Below are 21,589 nucleotides of genomic sequence, written 5' to 3'. Positions count from 1 at the left end.
TCAAAAATGCCGTCATGTTAGGAGTAAAGCAGAGGATTAGGGGACCTCAGCTCCAATCATGAGATTTACTTGAACAAACTGGGTGACCATTGGCCAATTCATAGCTTTGTGGCGAGTTCCTGGTTGTTCTTTTCCTAGTTTGTTCCTAGTTGACACTCCCTCATTTTCCAGATGAGAAAACCGAGGCTCAGGTAGATTAAGTGCTTTGTCCACTGGGGTTGTAAGTTGTAGAGCTGAAATTTGAGTCCAGATTACAGAGGTTTAGAACTACACATGTTTAGAACTACAGGGGACCTCCGTAGTCATCTAGTCAACTCATTTTCCTACATAAAGAAACAAAGGCCCAAGGAAATGAAGCGGCTTGCCTAAGTCACATAGGCGATAAGGAGTAGGACCTCTGAGAGCACGTTCTGCGTTTTCTACTACACGACACTAGTCTTTTTGAGTGGTCTCCTCTGTAAAATGGGAATTACAATATTTATACTACTTACTTCACAGGGTATAAATAAACAAGCTTTATGCATCCTCAAGCTCTGTTTCCTTGAGAATGTATATTACTACTACTGCTATTAACTCATAATAATAATACAAACAGAGGTCAGACTGAGAATCAAGACCTGGATTGGGGAAAGGACAGAGCCAGTATGGTTTTTAATAAATACAGAAAATAATTACTTCAGAGATTTGTTCTGTAGAAAATAACTGAAAACCTTGCCCTCCACCCTTCTTCTCCCTCCATCATCCCAGCGTTAGAGATGGTGAACTTCAAGAACATCTATAGAGAATTCCTAATCGAGAGAATTGGGCGCTCTCCCTCTCTCTCTCCCTCCCTCTCTCTCCCTCTCTTTGTCTCCCTCTCTCCCTCTCCCTCTCCCTCTCTCCCTCTCTCTCTCTCTCTCTCTCTCTCTCTCTCTCTCTCTCTCTCTCTCCCTCCCTCCCTCCCTCCCTCCCTCTCTCTCTCTCTCTGTCTCTCTCACTTCTCCAAACTGCTTGTACTTTATGGTAATTCATTCTTCCTGGTTTTCACACAGACTTACCAACAATGACTGCAAAACTACAAAAGCTATTCTGAGACCCTAAGAGTTCCCAAACACACAGCAGCTGGTGTGCCATGGATGTCAGAGTACCAGCTTCCCTGGGCCTTGTCCTCAGATGAAAAGGTTTTACAGAAAAGTCAGTGATGAGACAAAGAGCCAGGGCTTGGCGGAGCAAACTTGGGGTTGTCTTTTGAAAGTCTAAATGACTAGCTTTACCTTGACCCAATTCAGAAGGAATCTCAGCTTCCTCACTCAGTGGCATCATTGTTTGCCAGACTCAGATCACACCCAACCTGACTCTCTCTGGCCTGTATCATGGGCTCCACCTTGCCCAGATCTAGAGATTACTGTCAGTACCCGAAACTCCAAAGTGTCCCTGAGGGATGGTTTGAGCAATCTGATTGGCCAACCTGAGTGACTCTCATTCTGCACAGGTCTCTTCCTGTTTAAAAACCAATGGCTCTTTTTTAGTTGACTTATAATTATAATAATGACTTCAGGACTTTAGCTAGAGAATCAGACACCAGTTAAATTAACGACCAAGAAAAAAAAACCCAACGACTTCTTCTAAAAGCAAGTCCTAATCCCAGAAGGAGCCCTGTGTGCACACACTGCTTACTTCCCTAAGTCACTCACTCTCTTGTTTTCCCTGAGGCTTTACTTGGGCGCTAGGGTGCAGATCGTAATCTTTCGAATACAGCCAGACTGGATGTGTGCTTAATGTGACCTCTTTTTGTCCTTTAGAACAAAGGCAGAGCTAGACCAAGAAGCTTTGATTAACGGCAACTTGGCCACCGAAGCAAATTTAATCATCCTAGATATGCAGGAAAATATTATCCAGGTGAGAAAATCAATGGCAAACTATGTTACATATGGATGTTTTTTTACCAGGATCTTTAAAAAGGGCTTCCATTACAGCATTTTAAGGGAGAAGAAACAAAGGTGGACCGTGGGTTCCTCCTTTTTTTGTTTGTTTGCTAGAGAAACCAGTCTTTTCTGTCCTTCATTTCACAGTAGAGTTCGCTTTCCCAGTCTGAGAGGTACTGAACCTTTCCCCCAGCCCGTATAATTCTCCTTGAGATCCATACAGAGAAGTGGATTTGTAAAAGACAGTAGTCTAGTCTACAGTCCTTAAGGGTAATTATGTGGAAGTGTTGGACAGTTTGTTCTCATAGTTGGGCCCATAAAATAAATACCTAGCCACCACAGTGAGCTTTGCGGTACTTTAACTTTCTAACTTCATCTTCCAGTTGAGGATGTAAGAAAAGCTTTCGATAGAACATAAAATCATGGGGTACCCAGTTGGCCTAAACAGAAACACAGATGTTGTAGTACAATAGAAAGTGCTGGGACCAGAATACTATGGTTTGGATCCTGGTTCTGCAGCGTACTACCTGTAAGCTCAGGCAAGTCTCTTAGTGTTTCTTCATCTGTAAGATATACCGTCTGACAGAGAGTTGTTGGACTCAGAGTGACTACTGAGACGTGCTGTTTTGGACATGGCCAATGCGGGGATGTGTTTTCCATGACTTCATGTGTTCGTAACAGGAATTTTGTTTTTCGTTTGTTCTCCATGGGAAGTTGGAGAGGGAAATCCTTTACATCCTTCTTTACATTCTTCTGAGGAAAAGAAGGTGGATGTTTGTTGATTGGAAAAAGAAAAAGGAAATTTTAATTAAAAAATTTTAAATAAAAAAAAAAACAAATAAAGAGGAATTTGTACTGGATGATCTCTAACATCTTTCCAGTCCTAGAGTTATAAAGCTAGAGAGAATAGAAGCTCCTTGAGGACAAGGACTGGATTTGGGGGGGGGTTGTCCTTGTATCCCTAGTGCCTAGCGTAGTGCCTGATGCATAGATGCTAAATAAATGATTTTGATTCTGATCCTATGATGTTGTCATAAGGAAACTCCTGATTAACAGCAATATACATAGAGCTAGAAGGAATATCATTGAAATATAATGCAATCCCCATAATCCAAGCTTTGGAATTGTCTAAAATGATCATGCTTATAACACAAGAACTGTCTGTGCCATCCTCTGTCTCACAGAGCTGCCATGAAGCTGCATTTAAGATCATAGATTCAGAGCTGGAAGGAATCTTAGAGGTCTCCTCATCCAAAACCCCCATCTGACAGATGAGGAAACTGAGAGGTAGAGAGATGAACCTGCTTAAGTCACTGACAGAACAGGGCAGTTACCCCCACATGCAGCAGTCTTTTCTCCACACCTTGAGGCCTATGGAACTTTACTATTCACATCACAGATGGCACAGTGAGTGAACAGAGCTTTGGACCTAGAGTCAGGAAGACTTGTGTTCCAATCCAGCCTCAGACACTTTGTTATCTGTGTGACCCTGGGCAAGTCACTTCCCTTATGTTTGCCTCAGTTTTTTCATCTCTAAAAATTGGGGATAATAATAGCACCTACCACCCAGGATTGTTCTGGGGATCAAATGAGATAATAATTGCACAGTGCCTATAGTAGTATATAGTACTATAAGTATATAGTAAGTGCTATATAGATGCTATGGGCAACTAGGTGGGGCAGTGTATAGGATGCTTGGCCTCAAGTCAGGAAAACTTATCTTTGTGAATTCGGATCTGGCTTTGGATACTTACTAGTTGTGTGACCCTGAACAAGTCACCTAATCCTGTTTGCCTCAGTTTCCTCATCTGTAAAATGAACTGGAGAAGGAAATGGCAAACCACTGTCCTAACTCTATGAAGAAAATCCCAAGTGGGGTCACAGAGAATTGGACACAACTGAAACAACTGAAAAACAATAAAAATATGAATGTTAGCTATTATTACTATCTTGACTGTCCAATATGTTCTATGTTCCATCCACTGGATAATTAAGATTCTCTGAAGAAGCATTGTTACCATCCAAGCAGCCACTGATATCCTCAGGGTCCCACAGAAATTGGAGTGGTACCTGATTCAGGAGTCAGGAAACTTAGGGCTGAGCTGTGACCCTACAAGAGAAATTAACCCCTCTGGGTTTCAGTTTCTTCATCTGTGAAATGGGAATAATTATCCCGGCACTGCCTCCTTCACAGAGTTGTTGTAAAAAGAGAGTATGATGGGTCAGTTATAAAACGTGCTATAAGGATATAATGTTTATCAGTTAGGACACATCGAGAGACTGTGACCTTTAGATGGAGGTGGGGCAAGGTGCTATCAGGGTAGGGTACAGCTACTTTGCAAAGTCTTACTTGAGAACCCAGGATGAAATTTATATCATCAATTAATTGGAGAGTTGAGGAACTGGGGATCTGGTGCTCAATCCGCTGACAACATCCTTAAGGGGACATTTCAGACCTCGTAGGGTACAATATAAAGTAGGCCAGTCTTCGAATATGGGAGGTAGAACTGGTAGCTTTTGATGTGTTCGGAGTCTGTGAGGCCCAGCTGTCTTTCAGCACAATGGCAAAGGGCTTAATTTAAATCCACAGAGGTAGCTGTGAGTTCAAGTTCTACTCTGCTACTCTTTGTATGACTTTGAGCAAGTCACTTCTATGAAATTTATCTTTAATGTGGGACTCATTGCCTAAACCCTAACCTGTAGAATGGGACTCATTGCCTGAATCCTAACCTGTAGAATGGGACTCATTGCCTAAATCCTAATCTGTAAAATGGGACTCATTGCCTAAATCCTAACCTGTAGAATGGGACTCATTGCCTAAACCCTAACCTGTAGAATGGGACTCATTGCCTAAACCCTAATCTGTAGAATGGGACTCATTGCCTAAATCCTAATCTGTAGAATGGGACTCATTGCCTAAATCCTAACCTGTAGAATGGGACTTATTGCCTAAACCCTAATCTGTAGAATGGGACTCTTTCCCTACTTCACAAGGTAGTAGTGAAGAGAAAAATGAGACAATAGCTAGGAAGCACTTTCTGCACGTCTGCATCAGGACAGGTTCTTCATACCGGGTTCTTCATTCTGCGCACACAGGCCAGCTCTGCACTGGACTGCAAAGACAGCCTTCTGGGAGGAGTGCTGAGGGTCCTCGTGAACTCCCTGAGCTGTGACCAGAGCACCACCTACCTGACTCACTGCTTCGCCACACTCCGAGCTCTCATTGCCAAGGTAAACTTGGGTCCTGCCCTTTGTTTTCTTTCTCTTAATTAGTTTCTCTGGCCTGCGATTTCCCCGTCTTCCCTGTGGGTCAGATTCCTACAGGGGGGATGAATCAATGGAATATAAAGGAGCACACAGAGAAACGTCTGTGTCTGTGTTCATGGTGAATTCCTTATCAGGGCGGAGGAAGCCTAATAGCTCCATTTAAAATCTGGAATAGTCTCAAGAAGTCAAGAATGGCTGGTGATCTTAGAACTGGACTTTGGCATGTGGGCAAAGACCAAATGACAGGCCTTTTGGTTGAGATGAAGCTTTGTTTGCCATATATCTTTTTCCTAAAAGTTGTTGTTGTTCAGTTATTTTGGTCATGCCCAACTCTTTGTGACCCCATTTAGGTTTTCTTAGCAAAGATAGTGGAGTGGTTTACCATGTCCTTCTCCAGATCATTTTACAGATGAGGAAACTGAGGCAAAGAGGGATAAGTGACTTGCCCAGGGTCATACAGCTGGTAAGTGGCTGAAGAGCTACATTTGAACTCAGGTCTTCCTGACTCCAGGCTCAAAACTATTCACTTTGAATATTTGCAAAAGTATTCAGGAAAATAGGGCAGCTAGGTGCAGTGGATAGAACAGTGGACCTGGAATCAAGAAGACCTGACTTCAAATCCAACCTCAGACACTTACTGCCTGTGTGACCTTGGACATGTCACTTACCCCTCTTTGCCTCAGTTTCCTCATCTGTAAGATGATTTGGAGAAGGACATGGCAAACCACTCCAATATCTTTGCCAAGAAAACCCCATGACTTGTATTGGCATGCTATGGTCCACTTCTCATGAAGAGTCAGACATGACTGACTGACTGAAAAACAACAAAGCTGAATCTAACTCCCTAGGTTTATCACTGTTTGTTCCTGTGTCACTGCATAGTGTGTATGGAAACAACACAGATCACAAACCCAGACCAACCCAAACTCTTGCAAACACCTCAGATACCATAAAGAATGACACAAGGTACCAGGTGTGGTGGTACATACCTGTGATCCCAGCCCCTGAAAGGTTGAGGCAGGCAGATCTCTTGAGCTCAGATGTTCTGTGTTGCAATGGACCAAGCCAATCAGGCATACCAACTAAGCTTGGCATCAATATGGTGAGCCTCCAGGACCAGGAGTCTACCAGACTACCAATGAAGGGGGCTAACTGGCCCAGGTTGGAAACAGAGCAGGTCAGCGCTCCTATGGCAATCAGCAGTGGTATCAGTCTTATGAGAAGCCCTTGTCCTTCTAACTTGGGAGAGAAGGGAAGACCCAGTCTAAAAAAAAAGGAATAATGGAGTAATATAAGGAGAGAAAACCCAAGGATACTCATTACCTGCACTACCGAATACCATACCATACTTTCCCTCCTATTTGGGACTCTCTTCCTTCACTCTTTCTATTTACTCATCAATACTCTATCACCACTACCCTTTCTCACCACCAAGTCTGGTCTCAGCCTACAGTCAAACCACTCCTACACCAACAGCCTTCCTGTTCTCTGGCACCTCTAACTGCCAGGGCAATCAACTACACCCCAAATCACTTGATCCCACAGTGGTAAGAGTAGTGAAGAAAATTATTGCAAGCTTCCTACATGGCAGCTCTTGAGTCCACATGCAGTATCCCAGTTCTCTGGGCAACATATATTACTTGTCATTAAATCCTGCAAATGCTAATGCTCTGAAATGTCCTAAGGTTTCAGAAATCAATTTATCATAGCCCCAGGAACATAAGTACAGGCTGCTTACTGCACATTTGCATAAGACTACACCATTATCTTAAAACTGTTGCTTGTTTCCCCCAGGCTGATTGGACTGTCACTACTCTTAAGGTTGGTAGAGGCATTTGGGGGCCCCACTCCCCCAGTTCTGGAAGTAAAGGAATATGGTAGCCAAGAATTTTCAATGGGCCTTGGAAGATAGGGGGGTGAGGTGGGAAATGCCTTCTCACTGGTGAGTTTCTGGCAGATGCAATCTGGCTCATGAGTTGGCTTAGTAAGGCAACCTTCACTGAAGTTGTGCAATTCATAATTAAACCTTAAGTACACCCCATTGCTCAAATCCATCTTCTGAGTCGTGTCTCATTATCGTGTGAAGCAATAGATTACCTGCTCCAATGGTTTTTCTTTTCCAAGTCAACATCTGCATATTTCAGCAGGCCCTTCCACCAAGAAGAGTGGTGTGTGTGTGTGTGTGTGTGTGTGTGTGTGTGTGTGTGTGTGTGTGTCTATGTGTGTCTATGTGTCTGAGTCTGTATCTGAGTCTGTGTGTGTCTATCTATGTGTGTATGTGTATATGTGTTTTGTGTCTGTGTGTATGGTGGAGTGTGTCTTTGTGTGTTGTAGGATGGATATGTGTCTGTCTGTCTGTGTCTGTCTCTGTGTGTGTGTCTGAGTGTGTTGGAAATCATGGGAGTGGGGTGTAATGGTCTCTACTGTCTCTCCTAGTTTGGAGACCTGCTTTTTGAGGAGGAAGTGGAGCAGTGTGCCGACCTGTGCCAGCGGGTTTTACACCATTGCAGCAGCAGCATCCACATCACCCGGAGTCAAGCCTGTGCAACCCTCTACCTGCTCATGAGATTTAGCTTTGGTGCCACTAGTGTAAGAGACCTCAGGCCAAGCGAGCATGAGGTTGGGGGGAGGGAGGTCCTGCAGAGTGGGCGTAGGGGGCCACTCAGTCTTTGCCCTGCTGAGACTTAGAGCTGGAATTCATTCATCAAGGGTAAAATGAGGCAGATGTTTGCAGCGTTGAAAGTGAACTCTGTCTGTAACTGTGAGAATCAGAAATGTTTGTGCCTATTACCTGATATGAGCTGAGCTTAATATTTGCCAGAAGGAAAACAGCAAGGTTCTCAAGGGCATGTTAGTTTACCTTCCAAAGTAGTTCATTTTGCTAAGGAATGCATTCATGCATTCAAATTGCAATTAATATCTCCCATCAGTGAAGGAAAAGAATGAATGTACTTTTCCACAGAGAGCATGAAGAATATGGACCAGTTACGCATCTCTTCTGAATTATCCTTGGTCATTATGAGACAGATTTACAGCAGTAGACTGACACTCTTGAAAGAGATACACATGCACTAGTTTTTCTTTCCCCTCCCCCACCCCAAGTCCAACTTGACCACAGAACAGTAACACTTGGCACACTGATTTTGTTCCATTTGGTGTGCATCTCTTTGGAATGTTTCTTGTATAGGAGGTGGTATGAAAGCATAATTTATGTTAAATGAGAAAATAAGTGGTCCTGGAAAGGAACAGAAAAAGTCTTCAGAAGACATGAGGATACCTATCAATCAGCCTATCAACAAACATTTATTAAGAACCTACCGTGTACCAAGCGCACTGCTGGGTGCTGGGGATATACATTAAAAAGTAAGCTAGCCCTGACCTGAAGGAGGAGCTCTGAGAATATTTGGGCATGTGACCCAAGTGACCAGGACACTCTAAATATGCCTTCTCAGAGGAGCCATAGGGAAATAAGCAAGTTCCAAACATCATGGTCATGGAAATACAATCCTCCCCTTCTCTGTACATTTACACAAAAGAAAAGCTATCCAATCATCAAAGGCTTGATCCTGTGCCCTAGCTTCATAGAAACTTGTCTGAGCTACTGCTTCTAACCATAGCATTTTAGAACTTGGAAGGACTTGTAGAAGGATAATCATAAGATCATAGAAGTAAAGATGGAGGGACACTTTAGAGGTCATCTAAACTAGTCTTCTCATTCTCCTCTCCCTCATTATAATATAAGTTTTAGAGTAAGGAAAGCATTTTTCAGATAAGAAAAGTGAGGTTATATAAGCAAACGAGGGCAAAGCTGGAACTGGAATCCAATCTGAGGTGTGACTTTAAATTAAAAGGAAAATTGACAAAGGCACAGGCTGTAATATCTATCTCAATCTTAGCATAAGTTTAGGGTTTTTTACAGTATTCAATTCTTTAAAAAGGAAAAATATTAAGATAAGATTGAAAATTGACAAATGTGAAGTTTTTTAGCTAGTAAAAAAGATGCTATGACTAATACTTACTCTACCTAATAACCTATTCTCTGATTTTTTCTTTCCGGTAAAGAATTTTGCAAGAGTGAAAATGCAAGTGACAATGTCCCTGGCTTCCTTGGTTGGTAAAGCATCTGATTTTAATGAGGAATACTTGAGAAAATCCTTAAGAACCATCTTGGCATATGCAGAGGAGGATACAGCTATGCAGACAACGCCTTTTCCTGCCCAGGTTAGGATCAAGAGTTCAATGGATTATAGATGTAAAGCTTCAAAGGACCTCCAAGGCCCTCTTGTGCAGCCCCATCATTTTATAAATAAGGAACTAGGATCAAAGAAGGTTAAATGACTCTGCCCCAAATCACAGAGATAGTTATCATCAAGGAAGGGATTTGAATCTAAATACACTGACGTCAGAATTATATGGAACTGAAATTAAATGTACATCCATGGGCTAAGTTTCCAAATAGTCAAGTAATCTCAGGATTCCATTTTGACTATGTCATGGTCATTCATCAACTCATAAAAATCTCAACCACATTTTGATAATTCTACAACTGTTCACCATATGGTCAGCACTGTGGGGCATACAGAAAAAGTGCTTGCCATGGCACCTGCCCTCAGGATGTTGGAGAGACAACAGTTCTTTATAAGGAACAACTGGAGGACACTACAAAAATGCTAATTAAGTGCCCAAATGTACACTCTGCATTATAAATACTGTTGAATTTCAGAGAAAGAAGTGATGAGTGAGGGCTATGGAAATCAGAGAAAGCTCCATCGAGGTAGGAGGAGAGATGGGTAGAATTTGGATAGGAAGAGAAGATTTAGGAATTCTCTCAATAGTGAAGACAATACATAATAGGAAAGATGGTAATGAATCTGATGTTTCAGGGGAAGTGAGGGCATTGGTCTGATCAAAAGAGAGGGTATGTGGTTGAAACATAACAAAGAGATGTAATAAGGATGGCCAGGTAAGCTGGAACCACATTATAGAGAGTTCATTAAAAAAAAGTGCTAGGTAATATTAGAAAGCAGGCAATATATCCATGTACCCTCCCCCAATTCTTTAATAAACTTTTTCTTATTAATACAAAAGACATGAATATTTAAAATTACAAAGAACAGAAAAGGGAGTTCATTGTAAACTAAAATTCTGCTACACATGGTTTGATAGTAGCAAACGTATCCTGCTTGCGTGTCCCCTTCTGATCTTTCCTTCACTCTCTTTTGTGTATTTTTCAAATGTTCTCTTGACATCTTTTTTTTCTTTTCATTTTTTGCATCACTAGAACTACTCACCCACTCACTCTCCCACAAATGTCTCCCCTTGCTTCAAAATAAAAGCCCTCCGTTGTAAGGTCTCCCAGTGTCTTTTCATTGGCCCTCCCTCCTCTCAGGGCCCAGCGCTTTATACTGCCTTATAGTGCCCTACCTGGGGCACCACACTATTATAGGCTGCAACAACCTCTCTTCCTGCATTTTCCTTACCCCTGAACAAATCTTTTCTATCCCATTCCTTCACAGTCATACTTCATTCAAACAAAGGAGATTAATATATTCTGATTAAGGTGTTAATGGGGGCTAATATATCACATTCCAGATAACCAATTCATATTTTAAATTATACCTTCAAAAAGTTCCTCAGAATCTCTTTGGAGTAATTAGTGGTTGAAATTTCAAGCAACCTATTTGAGCTCAGAGCCAGTAGACTTTTCACTGGGCCTCAAATGGCCCCATAAATTAGGTGGCTTATTCCGTACCTAAGACTCCTCTTAGAGGAGTCTTTTCTGACTAGTGCCATGGTCAGTTAGTTGATAAGAATTTATTGAGAGCCTACTATGTGCCAGGCACTGGTGATGTAAAAAGAGACTGAAGACAACCCTTGCCCTCAAGGAGCTCATAGTCTAATAGAGACAAGCAAACAAATATGTAAAAGCAAGCTCTGTGTGTATGTGTATAGGAAATAATTGAGAGAGGGAAGGCACAAGAATTAAGAGGAGTTGAGAAAGGCTTCCTTCCTTATAAAAGGTAGGATTTTAGTTGAGACTTAGAGGAAGCCAGTAGACCATGGACTCCTATAACTTCTCTTAGACTATTTTGCTGGGCCTTCATGAATGAACTTAAGAGTCATTGGAAGCCCTAGATAAATGAATATATCTGGGACGTTGCTTGGAAGACCATAACATTCACAGCCCTATCCAGTGCTGGCTCTTGATCATAATTAGGTCTCATTTAGCAGTGTGCCTGAAACGGTGCACTATGGAAATTTCACTCATCGCATGCCATGACCAAGCCGATTCCTTTTGATGTGGTACCTTTTATAGGGCAGTTTATTTTTCAACATTCAGTAACCATGTATTGAGTGCCTTCTATGTCTGTAACACCGTACATAGATGCAAAGAGACATACAAAGGTAACTTAGATACGGTCTCTACACTTAAGAACTTTAACTTAAATACAATCTCTGCACTTAAGAACTTTACAGACTTTCAGGGAATATGATATCTGTGGGAATGTGTAATGGTTATATAATATTAATGCAGCCTAGAATATGAAAGGCACAGAATAGTATGTAAAATATGAGAAAGAAAAGATGATTTCCAACGGGAGAGGGAATCATAATCATTCACTTACACTGCATATAAAGTCTACAAAGCACTTTCTTCACAATCCTATGGGGTGGATAGTACAAGTATCATTAGCCCCATTTTACAAATAAGGAAGCTAAAGCTTGGTGACTTGTTAACAAATTAAGTAACTTGCCCATAGACATAGAGCCAATGGATGTCATACCATGATTCAGTCCCAGGTCCCTCCTAACTCAAAGATCCTACTACTACAGTCCTTTCTTGAAGGAGTTCAATAGAGAACATAGTGCAGGAGGTAAGGAGAAGGAGGAAGAGAAGGAATAAGGGGAAGAGATAGAGGAGGAGAAGAGGGAGAGAAAAAATGAGGAGAAGGGAAGGAGGGAGAGGGAGGAGGGGAAAAGAGAATTTTAAATACAGGGAATGATGCAAACAGAATCCAGGAGGCTCCTTGGGCCATTGTCTTAACAAGACCCAAGGACAGCTTGTTAAATTTGTTGAATGACGTAGGAGAGAGTGAACTTATTCTGCTTTGTTTTGTTTTTCTCTTTAATGATCACCAGTAATTAATGGTAGGTAGAAGATCTAACAAGCAATCACTTGTTAGCGTCTTAAAGTTCCTTTATGGACAGTAAGCTTCATCAGCATTTTATTTTCCAAGTCAGATTCTTTCTTTAATGAATGCTCTACTTCTCTCCTTCCCAAGAGTCTAGTTTCTATGTCACTGCAATAAAACTTAAGCCAACCTAATGCTAGCAATCGTGGAATGTCTGTCCCTCACAAAGTCCATAAGTACACAGGCTGCTGCCTCAGGCTTCAAGTTGATTTCTCAGAACTTGGGCAGGGATTGGGTGGCCTCGAGTGTGGCCCTTTGACCTAAAGGGGGCCACATGTGGCCTCGAGGCTGTGGGTTCCCCACCCCTAGTGGGGCTTCAATGTGAATTCTGAGAACTGTTGTGACTTCTGTTACCATGTTGGTCCCACCGCAGGTGGAAGAACTTCTGTGCAATCTCAACAGCATTTTGTCGGACACGGTGAAAATGAGAGAGTTTCAGGAAGATCCAGAGATGCTGATGGATCTCATGTATAGGTAAAACACCTGAGTCAACTGAAGAAGGGACACTGGGTGCCTGGGATTTAGAGGATCACAGGAGTGCATATTTTAAGTTGGAAAGGATCATTGTAAAGGCCAAAATATGACCCAATCCCTTGATTTTATAGATGAGAAAACCACGACCCATTTTAAGAGGTTAAGTGACTTGGTCAGAGTCACATAGTTAATTAGTATGTGACGGAGACTTCACACTTAAGGTTTTCTTGAAATCAAGTCCAGTGTTCTATGTGCTGTCTCACTAATAAATTACACGGCACATTTTTCTCTGCATCATATTGTCATACATGGGCAAACTGGGGGAAAAAAATGAAGAAAAATTTCAATAACAAGAAATGAAAGGTTTAATTTATAGGTGCACTCTACTTTTAAAAGGCCCCACTTATAAAATTCTAACTTTGCAAAGGAAGAAAGATTGGCATTGTGGCAAAAGAGCCAGCCTTGGAGTCCCTTAGACCTGGGAATTCCATTCCTGCTTCTGACACTACTGACTGTGTAACCCCAGGCAAATCTAAGGCTATAGGTTGCAAAGCAGAAGTTAATTCACTTTGGTAAAGGGAGTTTCCTGAATAGTAGTTCTCTGTACCAAAAAAAGCCACACAATAAACAACAAAACAGTAAATGAAAGTGACTTTCTTTTACAAAATCAAATTAGCCACATGGTTTAATTCTATAAATAAACTTCCCTAGTAGCCAGTATGATTCCAATTTTTTAAAAACTAAATTTTCATCTAGCCTTTGAGAATACTTATCTAATGAAGAATAGTCTACCTAAACTATAACAGCGTCTTTCTTATATTCCATGATGTGTTAAAGAGAGATCATGTATCATCTTTCATATTAGTTATTTGATATATTCTATCCCACATTCAGAAAACACTTAATAGGAACCTGCTAGCATCTCAGGATTGTAGATTTAGATCTGGAAGAGACCTTAGAATCTTATCGGTTCAGCCCTAACATTTTTTAGATGAAAAAGCTGAGGCCTAGAAAGGTGGAGGTAACATACCTAGGTCACACAGGTTGTGAATAGCAGAGATGAAATCTGAATCTGGGATGCCATATGCAATGTATAATGCCGGTACCTCTTTAACATCTATCTTAGAAGGTAACCCAGGACACTGAGAGTTAATGTTACCATGGTCACTGTGTGACCAATGACCAGTGAAATGAAGTGAAAAGTTAACCTTGTCTTTATCAGCATTGTTTACCAAGGCTTTTAAGTTTCTTGATAAAATCACAGGTCTAGACAAAAATAAAAATTTTTGAGGTACAAAGCATGGTGCTTGGTACTAGGAGAGATATAAAGATAAGCAGGATGTAATACATAACTGAAAGAAGCATATGATCTAATAAGATTAATAAGGAAAGGGATAGGGATTGGATCAGTGATCACATTGACACAAAGACCTCCAGCATTAAAAAGTCCCTCTGTTGATGCAGGTCTGAGATTTTTCTGCAATTTATAATCTTAAAGAGTTGCCTAGAGCACTGGGAAGTTAGGCCCAGGGTCATGAAACCAAGTGTATGTTAGAGGTAAAACTTACCAAGCCTTCCTGACTCCAGGGTTGGTTTCCTATCCTTTAAGTGATACTGTCTCCCACATAAATAGAATATATTCATGTGGCTGACAGGTAAATGTGATACAGAATATTAGAATATTTTAAGGTCATAGATGGAATACAAAATACTTGGATCAAAGCAAGGAGGAATATTTCAAGTTGGGGGATCAGGAAAGACTTCATGGGTGAAGTAGTGTTTGAACTAGGTCTTTTTTTTTAAAATTTAATTAATTTCTTTGTTTTCAGTTTTCAACAATCACTTCCATAAGTTTCAAATTTTCTCCCCCTCCCTCTCCCCTCCTTTCCCAAGATGGCGTGCAATCTTATATGGGTTTTACACATACATTCTTATTAAAAACATTTTCACGTTAGTGAAGGGCCATCTCCAGTCATCCTGATCTATATCTTGCCTCTGGACCCAGATGGCTCCAGAGGAGAAGGCGAGGGTGGTGACCTTGCCCAACCCTCCCTCACTTAAATCCAATCCACTTGCAAGTCTTTTAGTATCAGCATCCTGATATCATGGTCCTCCTTTAAGAACAAAGGACAGACAACAAAAAAGCAGTATACCTACAGACCAAGATGGGATGGTGATAGGGTAGGGTATTCCAGTCACAGGGAAGTAAGACAGGGCAGTGGGAAAGCACAGAATGTGTCACTGTCCTTCAATTTGCCAAGGATGGAATGTACATAAAAGTGACTTCATGGAGAAACTAGAAGAGGTCACAATTTAGTTGAGAGGCTATGAAGAGCTATGGAGGATTTTTAAGTAGTGAAATGACATGTTTCAAACCTGTGCAATGGGAAAATTAACCTGGAAGCCATTTGGAGTTGGATTAAGAGTTTGGAGAGACTTGAGGTGGGAAGATCTCTTAAGAGGTGACAGCAAGAAGAAAGATGACAGGAGATTTTGTAAGATGTTACAGAGATCAAATTGGCAAGGCATCGCTTTGATCCAATCACATACAGAAACGATAATTTTATAGTAGATATCACATTTTTCTATGTTTAGAACTTCATTAGGCAGCCTTTGTACATGGGAGAGCACACTATGGTCTAGGGCACTGGTATCAAATTCAAATAAAAAGGAGTGGGTGCCACTAAATCATGCATAAAGATCCCTGTGAGCCACATATTGATTTAGTTTTAAAATATAATATTATTTCTGTTTTATCATATTTTTATTTATTTTGTTAGCTATTTCCTAATTACATTTTAATCTGGTTTGGGCCACACTGCCCATGTATGCCATGCTGCGAGATGCATGTTTGACACCTCTGCCCTAGCAAGTATTCTTGCCACAAAGCCAGGGTCAAAATAAGTGTGTCAATGTATTTGTCTTCTGCTTATTGAAGAGATGGGCAAGGAAGGAGGGAATAGAAACCTCATCTCAGTAAGGACTTTTCTCCAATCTGTTTTTTTCGAGTTGCCATTTCTTAGAGTGTAATGTACACACACACACACACACACACACTCATACACATGTGTAAGTTAGCTGGAATGCTGGCTGGATTCATTTGGAAAACTCTTGGCTAAGAAAAACGAACAGTGTATATGGAAAGAACTGGAAATGTCCATCTTATTACTGTCAAAACCATTTTCCCCCTAATCTGTCTTCAGAATTGCCAAAGGATATCAGACATCTCCTGATCTGAGACTGACCTGGCTTCAGAACATGGCTGAGAAACATTCCAAGAGGAAGTGCTACACAGAGGCAGCTATGTGCCTGGTGCATGCAGCAGCCTTGGTGGCTGAGTACCTGAGCATGCTGGAGGACCACTGCTACCTGCCAGTAGGAAGTGTGAGCTTCCAGGTACGGATCTCATCTGCCTCTTAGTATGGTACACTTTGGTTGTGTCTTCCACAGCTTCACCCTTCTGACCCTCCCTTGGGGGTCCCAATCATTTACAGATGGGAAATGGAACCTATGTTTTCCTGAATGCATTGCTTTCCTTTCCTTTCCTTTTCTATGTAATTGTAAACATATAGTCAACTTCTTCACTTCTTAGTCCATAAAGATTTGTAGGTGTTGGCATTCTCCACCTGGGGAATCCCTTTTTGTGCATCAGCAGACAGTATTTACAGGTTGCTATGACCACCTGGTGGCCAGCTCTTTGGCATTAGGCCTCTCCAGATTGGTTTTGTTGTTCCATCTTTTTCAGCCATGTCAGACTCTTTATGACCCCTTTTTTAGGGTTTTTTTGACAAAGATACTGGAGTGGTTTACTCTTTCCATCTCCAACTCAATTTACAGATGAAGAAACCAAGGCAAACAGAGTTAAGTGACTTGCCCAGGGTCACACAGCTAGAACGTATCTAAGGCTGGGTTTGAACTCAAGTCTTCCTGACTCTGTCCACTATGGCTGTTCCTTAAAGAACATACATCCACCCTGGTGCTCGGATCGACTTCAAGGTTTAAAGCTTGCTTAATGGGATTCCTCGAGTACAGGATCACCTCTAAATGACACGACTTCAAAGGGAAAACTACTCATGAATCCTACCTGAGATACTTAGTCACTGTGCAACTCTCACGCAAGCTGCTTAACTGCTCCGTGCCTCGGTTTCCTTATCTGTAAAATAGGAAGCACCTGCTTCACAGGGTAGTTAGGAGGATCAAATGAGATGATATATCTTTTTGAAAATCTTAACGCACTATATATATGTTAACAATTGTTAAAGCATAGAATAACCCATCTGTGAGTTAAAGGGATGTCTACCCCAAACGTGTGAAGACTTCCCCTGGCAGAATGGAAAGATGAAAACAATTTGTTCCAATGGTCATGAAGATGGCTGTGGAAGCAGGCACTGTGGGGCGCTTAGAGCTTAATCAGATGGGAAAGATGCCAAGATCATCTACAGCATACCAGACCATCACCAGTCCTCTTGACTTTTGGCATGCCACTGGCCTTTGATAACTGTGGAAGGGAGAAGTGAGGTTGATAACTTTCCACAGCTCTGCCCCACTTAAATCCAATTCACACGCAAGTCAAGACATCACCCCATGATGTCATCAGTCCTCTTCAAAACGAAGGACGAACAACAGTATAGAATTTGTTATCCTTACCCTTACAAAAGTATTTTCCAAACTTCAGAGAAATATTTTCCTGTATGCCCTTTCTTTTAGCTTCCCTTCCCCCCTCCACTTGCCCTCAGATGCAATTTAAGCTAAACTGATCTGAGAAGGAAAAAAAAAAAAACAACTGAAGATAGAACCAAGCCCTCTTTCTAATTGGACACAAGAAATATTTAGAGATCTGAAGAGTGGTTTCTATACCCTACTAGCAGTCAGCTACTGTCAGCCACGCCTGAAAGTTGGGGCAGGCCAGGAACCACAGCTCCTTCAAGGTGAGGCATGCCCTGTTGTTGCTGAGTGTTTAATAGAATCGGGGAGAAACAAACCCTATTTTATATGCACTCTGTCTTAGAAGAGTCTTTAGAGTGTAATCTCCCTGAAACCATGAATAGCATGATTACAGTAACTCCTTTGTATATCATGTATCTCTCTTTGGTCAATATTCTCTGAGTCGTTTATTATTCTTATATTCTTATTTTCTTGTACCAGCTCTTTTTTCTTCCAGAGTTCTTTGTATCCTGGGTTGTTCTCCACCAGGTTTCACAAGCCTGTGTTTATCCCTACCTCACTATTAAGGAGCCAGAAAGATCAGATTTGTCTAATGTTACAGGTTACTGACGCTAATTGACCCAAATGGTTTCAGAACTCAGCTACTAATTTCACTAATTTTGGTAGCAAGTATGTCCCCACTTATTCTTCTTTAGATTTTCACCTTTGATACCTGAAATTTCTCAGAAATGTATATTTTTAATTAGATCATTTAACTCCCCTCCCGCCAAAATTGGCAAAATGCATGAAATTTTCACATCAGTTTTTAAATCAGATAAAGTATACAATCGCAGAACTGATTTAGATGTATTCTCTTCTACGTTGTCCTGTTTTCTCTAAAAAGGCAATCTGAGTGATGAGACCATGGAGAAGCACTTTAAACAAGATAACTTGCAATTCCCAGAAAATCATCAGTGAATTCCATCCTTAAAACTAAATTCTATCTTTCTTGTGTTAGATTTTAGTCAATTCTGAGGTTCCTGTTTCTTCCACTTCTTTGTCACCACTTACCCAGATTCTCAGCATTCCGTGTAAATATTAATTAACCTCATACATCTGGCCTATAAGTCACATATTAATTGTTCCAGTTTATGGTTTGCTTACAAGTAGATAAGCCAGGGTGATTTTAAAAAAAAAAAAAAAGCTCTCTTTATGCAAGGTTTACAAAGCACTTTCCTCCTAGCAACCATGTGAAGCAGGATAGTACAAGTCTTAGCATTCCCATTTTACAGATGAGGAAGCTGAAGGTTAGGGAGTTAGAGTGCTGAGTCTCTAGGCTGAATCTTCTAATTCCAAGTTCGGTCCTCTTCCCATTCCTCTGGCCCACCTCTCAGAGTCAGATTTTGTATTTCCAATCTATTCCCCTCTACTTCTTAGAAACACGTGGATACTAGCTCCTAGATCCCCTATGTCCTAAAAAAGGCAAAGAAATGTAGCCCTAGTTGATCATCCTGTTTGACTATTTCATATCCCAGGCTCCCAATACTTCTCTGAAATAACTTCATCTCAGATTGATATTTGTGATCTCATTCTTTTTTCCACTCCAAGAAAATATAGTTGTGACTTTCTTATGCATTCTATTTCAATCTTATTCTGTTCCAATAGAATAAGTTATCGGCCAAGGAAAATGAATTATAGTTAAATAAAATCTGCAGAGGAAAAAGGAGTTCAAAGCCATCAAATTCCACAAAGCTGAGCTTTGTGGAATTCTGGGCCTCAGGGTGCAGTATCTACTTCACAAATGTGGGCCTGGAGGTATTCTTTCATACCATTTCTGCTCCTTCCAACTTTCCCAGGCCAGGAGAATGCTCCTAGAATGTCTTTTCTCTGGTCATAGCCCTAGGCTGTGTAACTCTGTCTTCTCTTTTCAGGCTTCTATGGCCAAGGAAGTGAGACATGAAAACAGACCCTTTCTCTGGGCCACTACATTCTCCCCACATCATGCTCTTAAAGATTCTGTTGCCTCCGATTCTGAGATACCACCAGAGAAAAACTCTGAAAGGACTTAACAGAAAGAAAGAAAGAAAAGTCACAATTGGGTTAAAGACAGCTTTGAGAGTTTCTAAGAATCTCCTGAGAACCCCTAAACCACAGTGTGGTTTAAGGATAAATGTATGAAAAGAAATAATCGGTAAACATTTGTTAAGTGCCTACTACATATCAGGCATTGCGCTAAGCCCTGGGGATACAAAAAGTGGCAAAAAACAAACAAACCACTCTGCTCTCAACGAGCAAGTAAACAGAACTGTATGGAACTAATATGTAATTAGTACCACAACACTCCTTCCTCGTTATTACTACCAAGCAATATCACAGATATTCAACCAGAAATCAGGGGAAAGGTGGCAATATAGAGTGTCCCAAAAGTCTTAGTGCAGTTTTGAAACAGCTTAAAACTACACAGACTTTTTGCATACTCTATATCTTAGAATAGTAATGATAATAATAACAATAGTTAGGATTTATATGAAGCTTTAAGGTTTGCAAAATGTGTCATCTCATTAGATTCTCACAGCCATCCTGTGGGTAGGTGCTACGATCACCCCCATTTTAAAGATGAGAGCAGTTAAGTCTGAGTCAAGATTCAAACCTGGTTCTTCCTGACTCCAAGCCCAGCCCTCTAGCCACTGTACCACCCAGGTCCTTGCCCCACATCAGAAGGAAAGTCAACCAAGGCTTCGTGGGGTCTTGGATCACCGCCTTGTTAATTCCCCTGGGTGTTTAACTATTACAGGTTGTAAGCCCACCTCTGTGCCCCTTCCAGTTCATTTAGTACAACTCATTGGCTAGTGGGTTTAGACAAAAAGAGATGGCAGACTTCATCTAGCCTCAAACACTTCCTTTTTCTGCTGAGAGAGAAGTGATCACCATCTCCTGGCTTCCTCTGCTTTCTTCGAGTCTTAGCTAAAATCTTACATCCTGCAAGAAATCTTTCCTAGTTCCCCTTTACGCTAGATCGTCTCCCCTGTGATTATCTCTGATTTATCCTGTCTGTATCCGTTTAGTACACAGTCCTTGACATGTTCTCTCCCCCATTAACATTGTGAACTCCTTAAAAGCAGAGACTGTTTTTTGACCTATCCCCAGTATTTAGCACAGTGCCCAGCACATAGTAGGCACTTAATAAATTCCTCTTGACTTGATTTGACTTGTTTCAACTGGCCCCTCAGGTTTATTTTATGCTTTGTTTCAGAATATCTCTTCCAACGTCCTGGAGGAATCTGCAGTCTCTGATGACATCCTGTCCCCTGATGAGGATGGCGTGTGTTCTGGGAGATATTTCACAGAGAGCGGCCTGGTTGGGCTGTTGGAACAAGCTGCTGAACTTTTTAGCACAGTGAGTGACATCAAGAAGAACCCCAAAGGGTGCCTTAATGTTGAGAATCTAAAGACATTGTTCTCATTTGAGGGAAATATGACTTCTTGATAATAAGCTCAGAGGTACCTACTCACCATAAATTCCAAAGGCTAAGGTGAGGGGTATCCAGGGACTGGCAAAGGGGTTTGTAAATTCCATTGAACTCTGCATTCTTTCTGCAAGGGATTAGAAATCCTTTCTTCCTTATAACACTACATCATGTTAGCTATACGGAAGTCTCACTATGTGGTTTCCTTTTTATAGGGAAAAGTCAAGTGACTTGCCAGAGTTGCACAATGAATTAATACAACCATATTAGCTTTCATTCCTTCCTAGTCAGTCCAAAAAAAAGGTTAGGGACAAGTCATTAAAACATCTAGGAAGGAAAAGGGAGTTAGTACAGTAGGCCTCTCTTCTAACATAAAGGTCCTCCCTAGACTGTATATAGATGCACTTCCAAATAGGACCTCCAAGCACCCTGTTCATCTGCTGGACCTTCAGTGTACCTAATAGGTGGGCAAACCAATTTTTGTTATTTGAATCCAAGGCAAAGGAAAAGTATCGAAACACTACCACAGATTGTTCCCTTATCTATCATCTGTCCCCAAAAAGCTCCCTCAATGATTGACCAATGACCATTTTTTAAGGCTTCACTAAACTTAGCAGACCATATTATATCCCAGGGCAGA

The 21,589-nt window shown here is 41.2% G+C and overlaps 1 protein-coding gene across 3 annotated transcripts in view; it reads left to right on the top strand.

Annotated features, from left to right (window-relative positions):
* DOCK8 (dedicator of cytokinesis 8) overlaps positions 1-21,589 on the top strand; it is a 315,501-nt gene that overhangs the window by 263,160 nt on the left and 30,752 nt on the right. For all 3 annotated transcript variants that reach the window (XM_072610925.1, XM_072610934.1, XM_072610944.1), the window contains 7 exons: positions 1,782-1,878; positions 5,001-5,135; positions 7,608-7,760; positions 9,234-9,392; positions 12,738-12,838; positions 16,042-16,234; positions 20,736-20,879. In XM_072610925.1, coding sequence (XP_072467026.1) covers positions 1,782-1,878; positions 5,001-5,135; positions 7,608-7,760; positions 9,234-9,392; positions 12,738-12,838; positions 16,042-16,234; positions 20,736-20,879 — 982 coding nt within the window. The remainder of the gene's footprint in view (positions 1-1,781; positions 1,879-5,000; positions 5,136-7,607; positions 7,761-9,233; positions 9,393-12,737; positions 12,839-16,041; positions 16,235-20,735; positions 20,880-21,589) is intronic.

Source organism: Notamacropus eugenii, chromosome 1, assembly GCF_028372415.1.
Source record: "Notamacropus eugenii isolate mMacEug1 chromosome 1, mMacEug1.pri_v2, whole genome shotgun sequence".
Classification (NCBI taxonomy): Eukaryota; Metazoa; Chordata; class Mammalia; order Diprotodontia; family Macropodidae; genus Notamacropus; species Notamacropus eugenii.
This window is presented reverse-complemented; position numbering and strand designations above follow the sequence as displayed.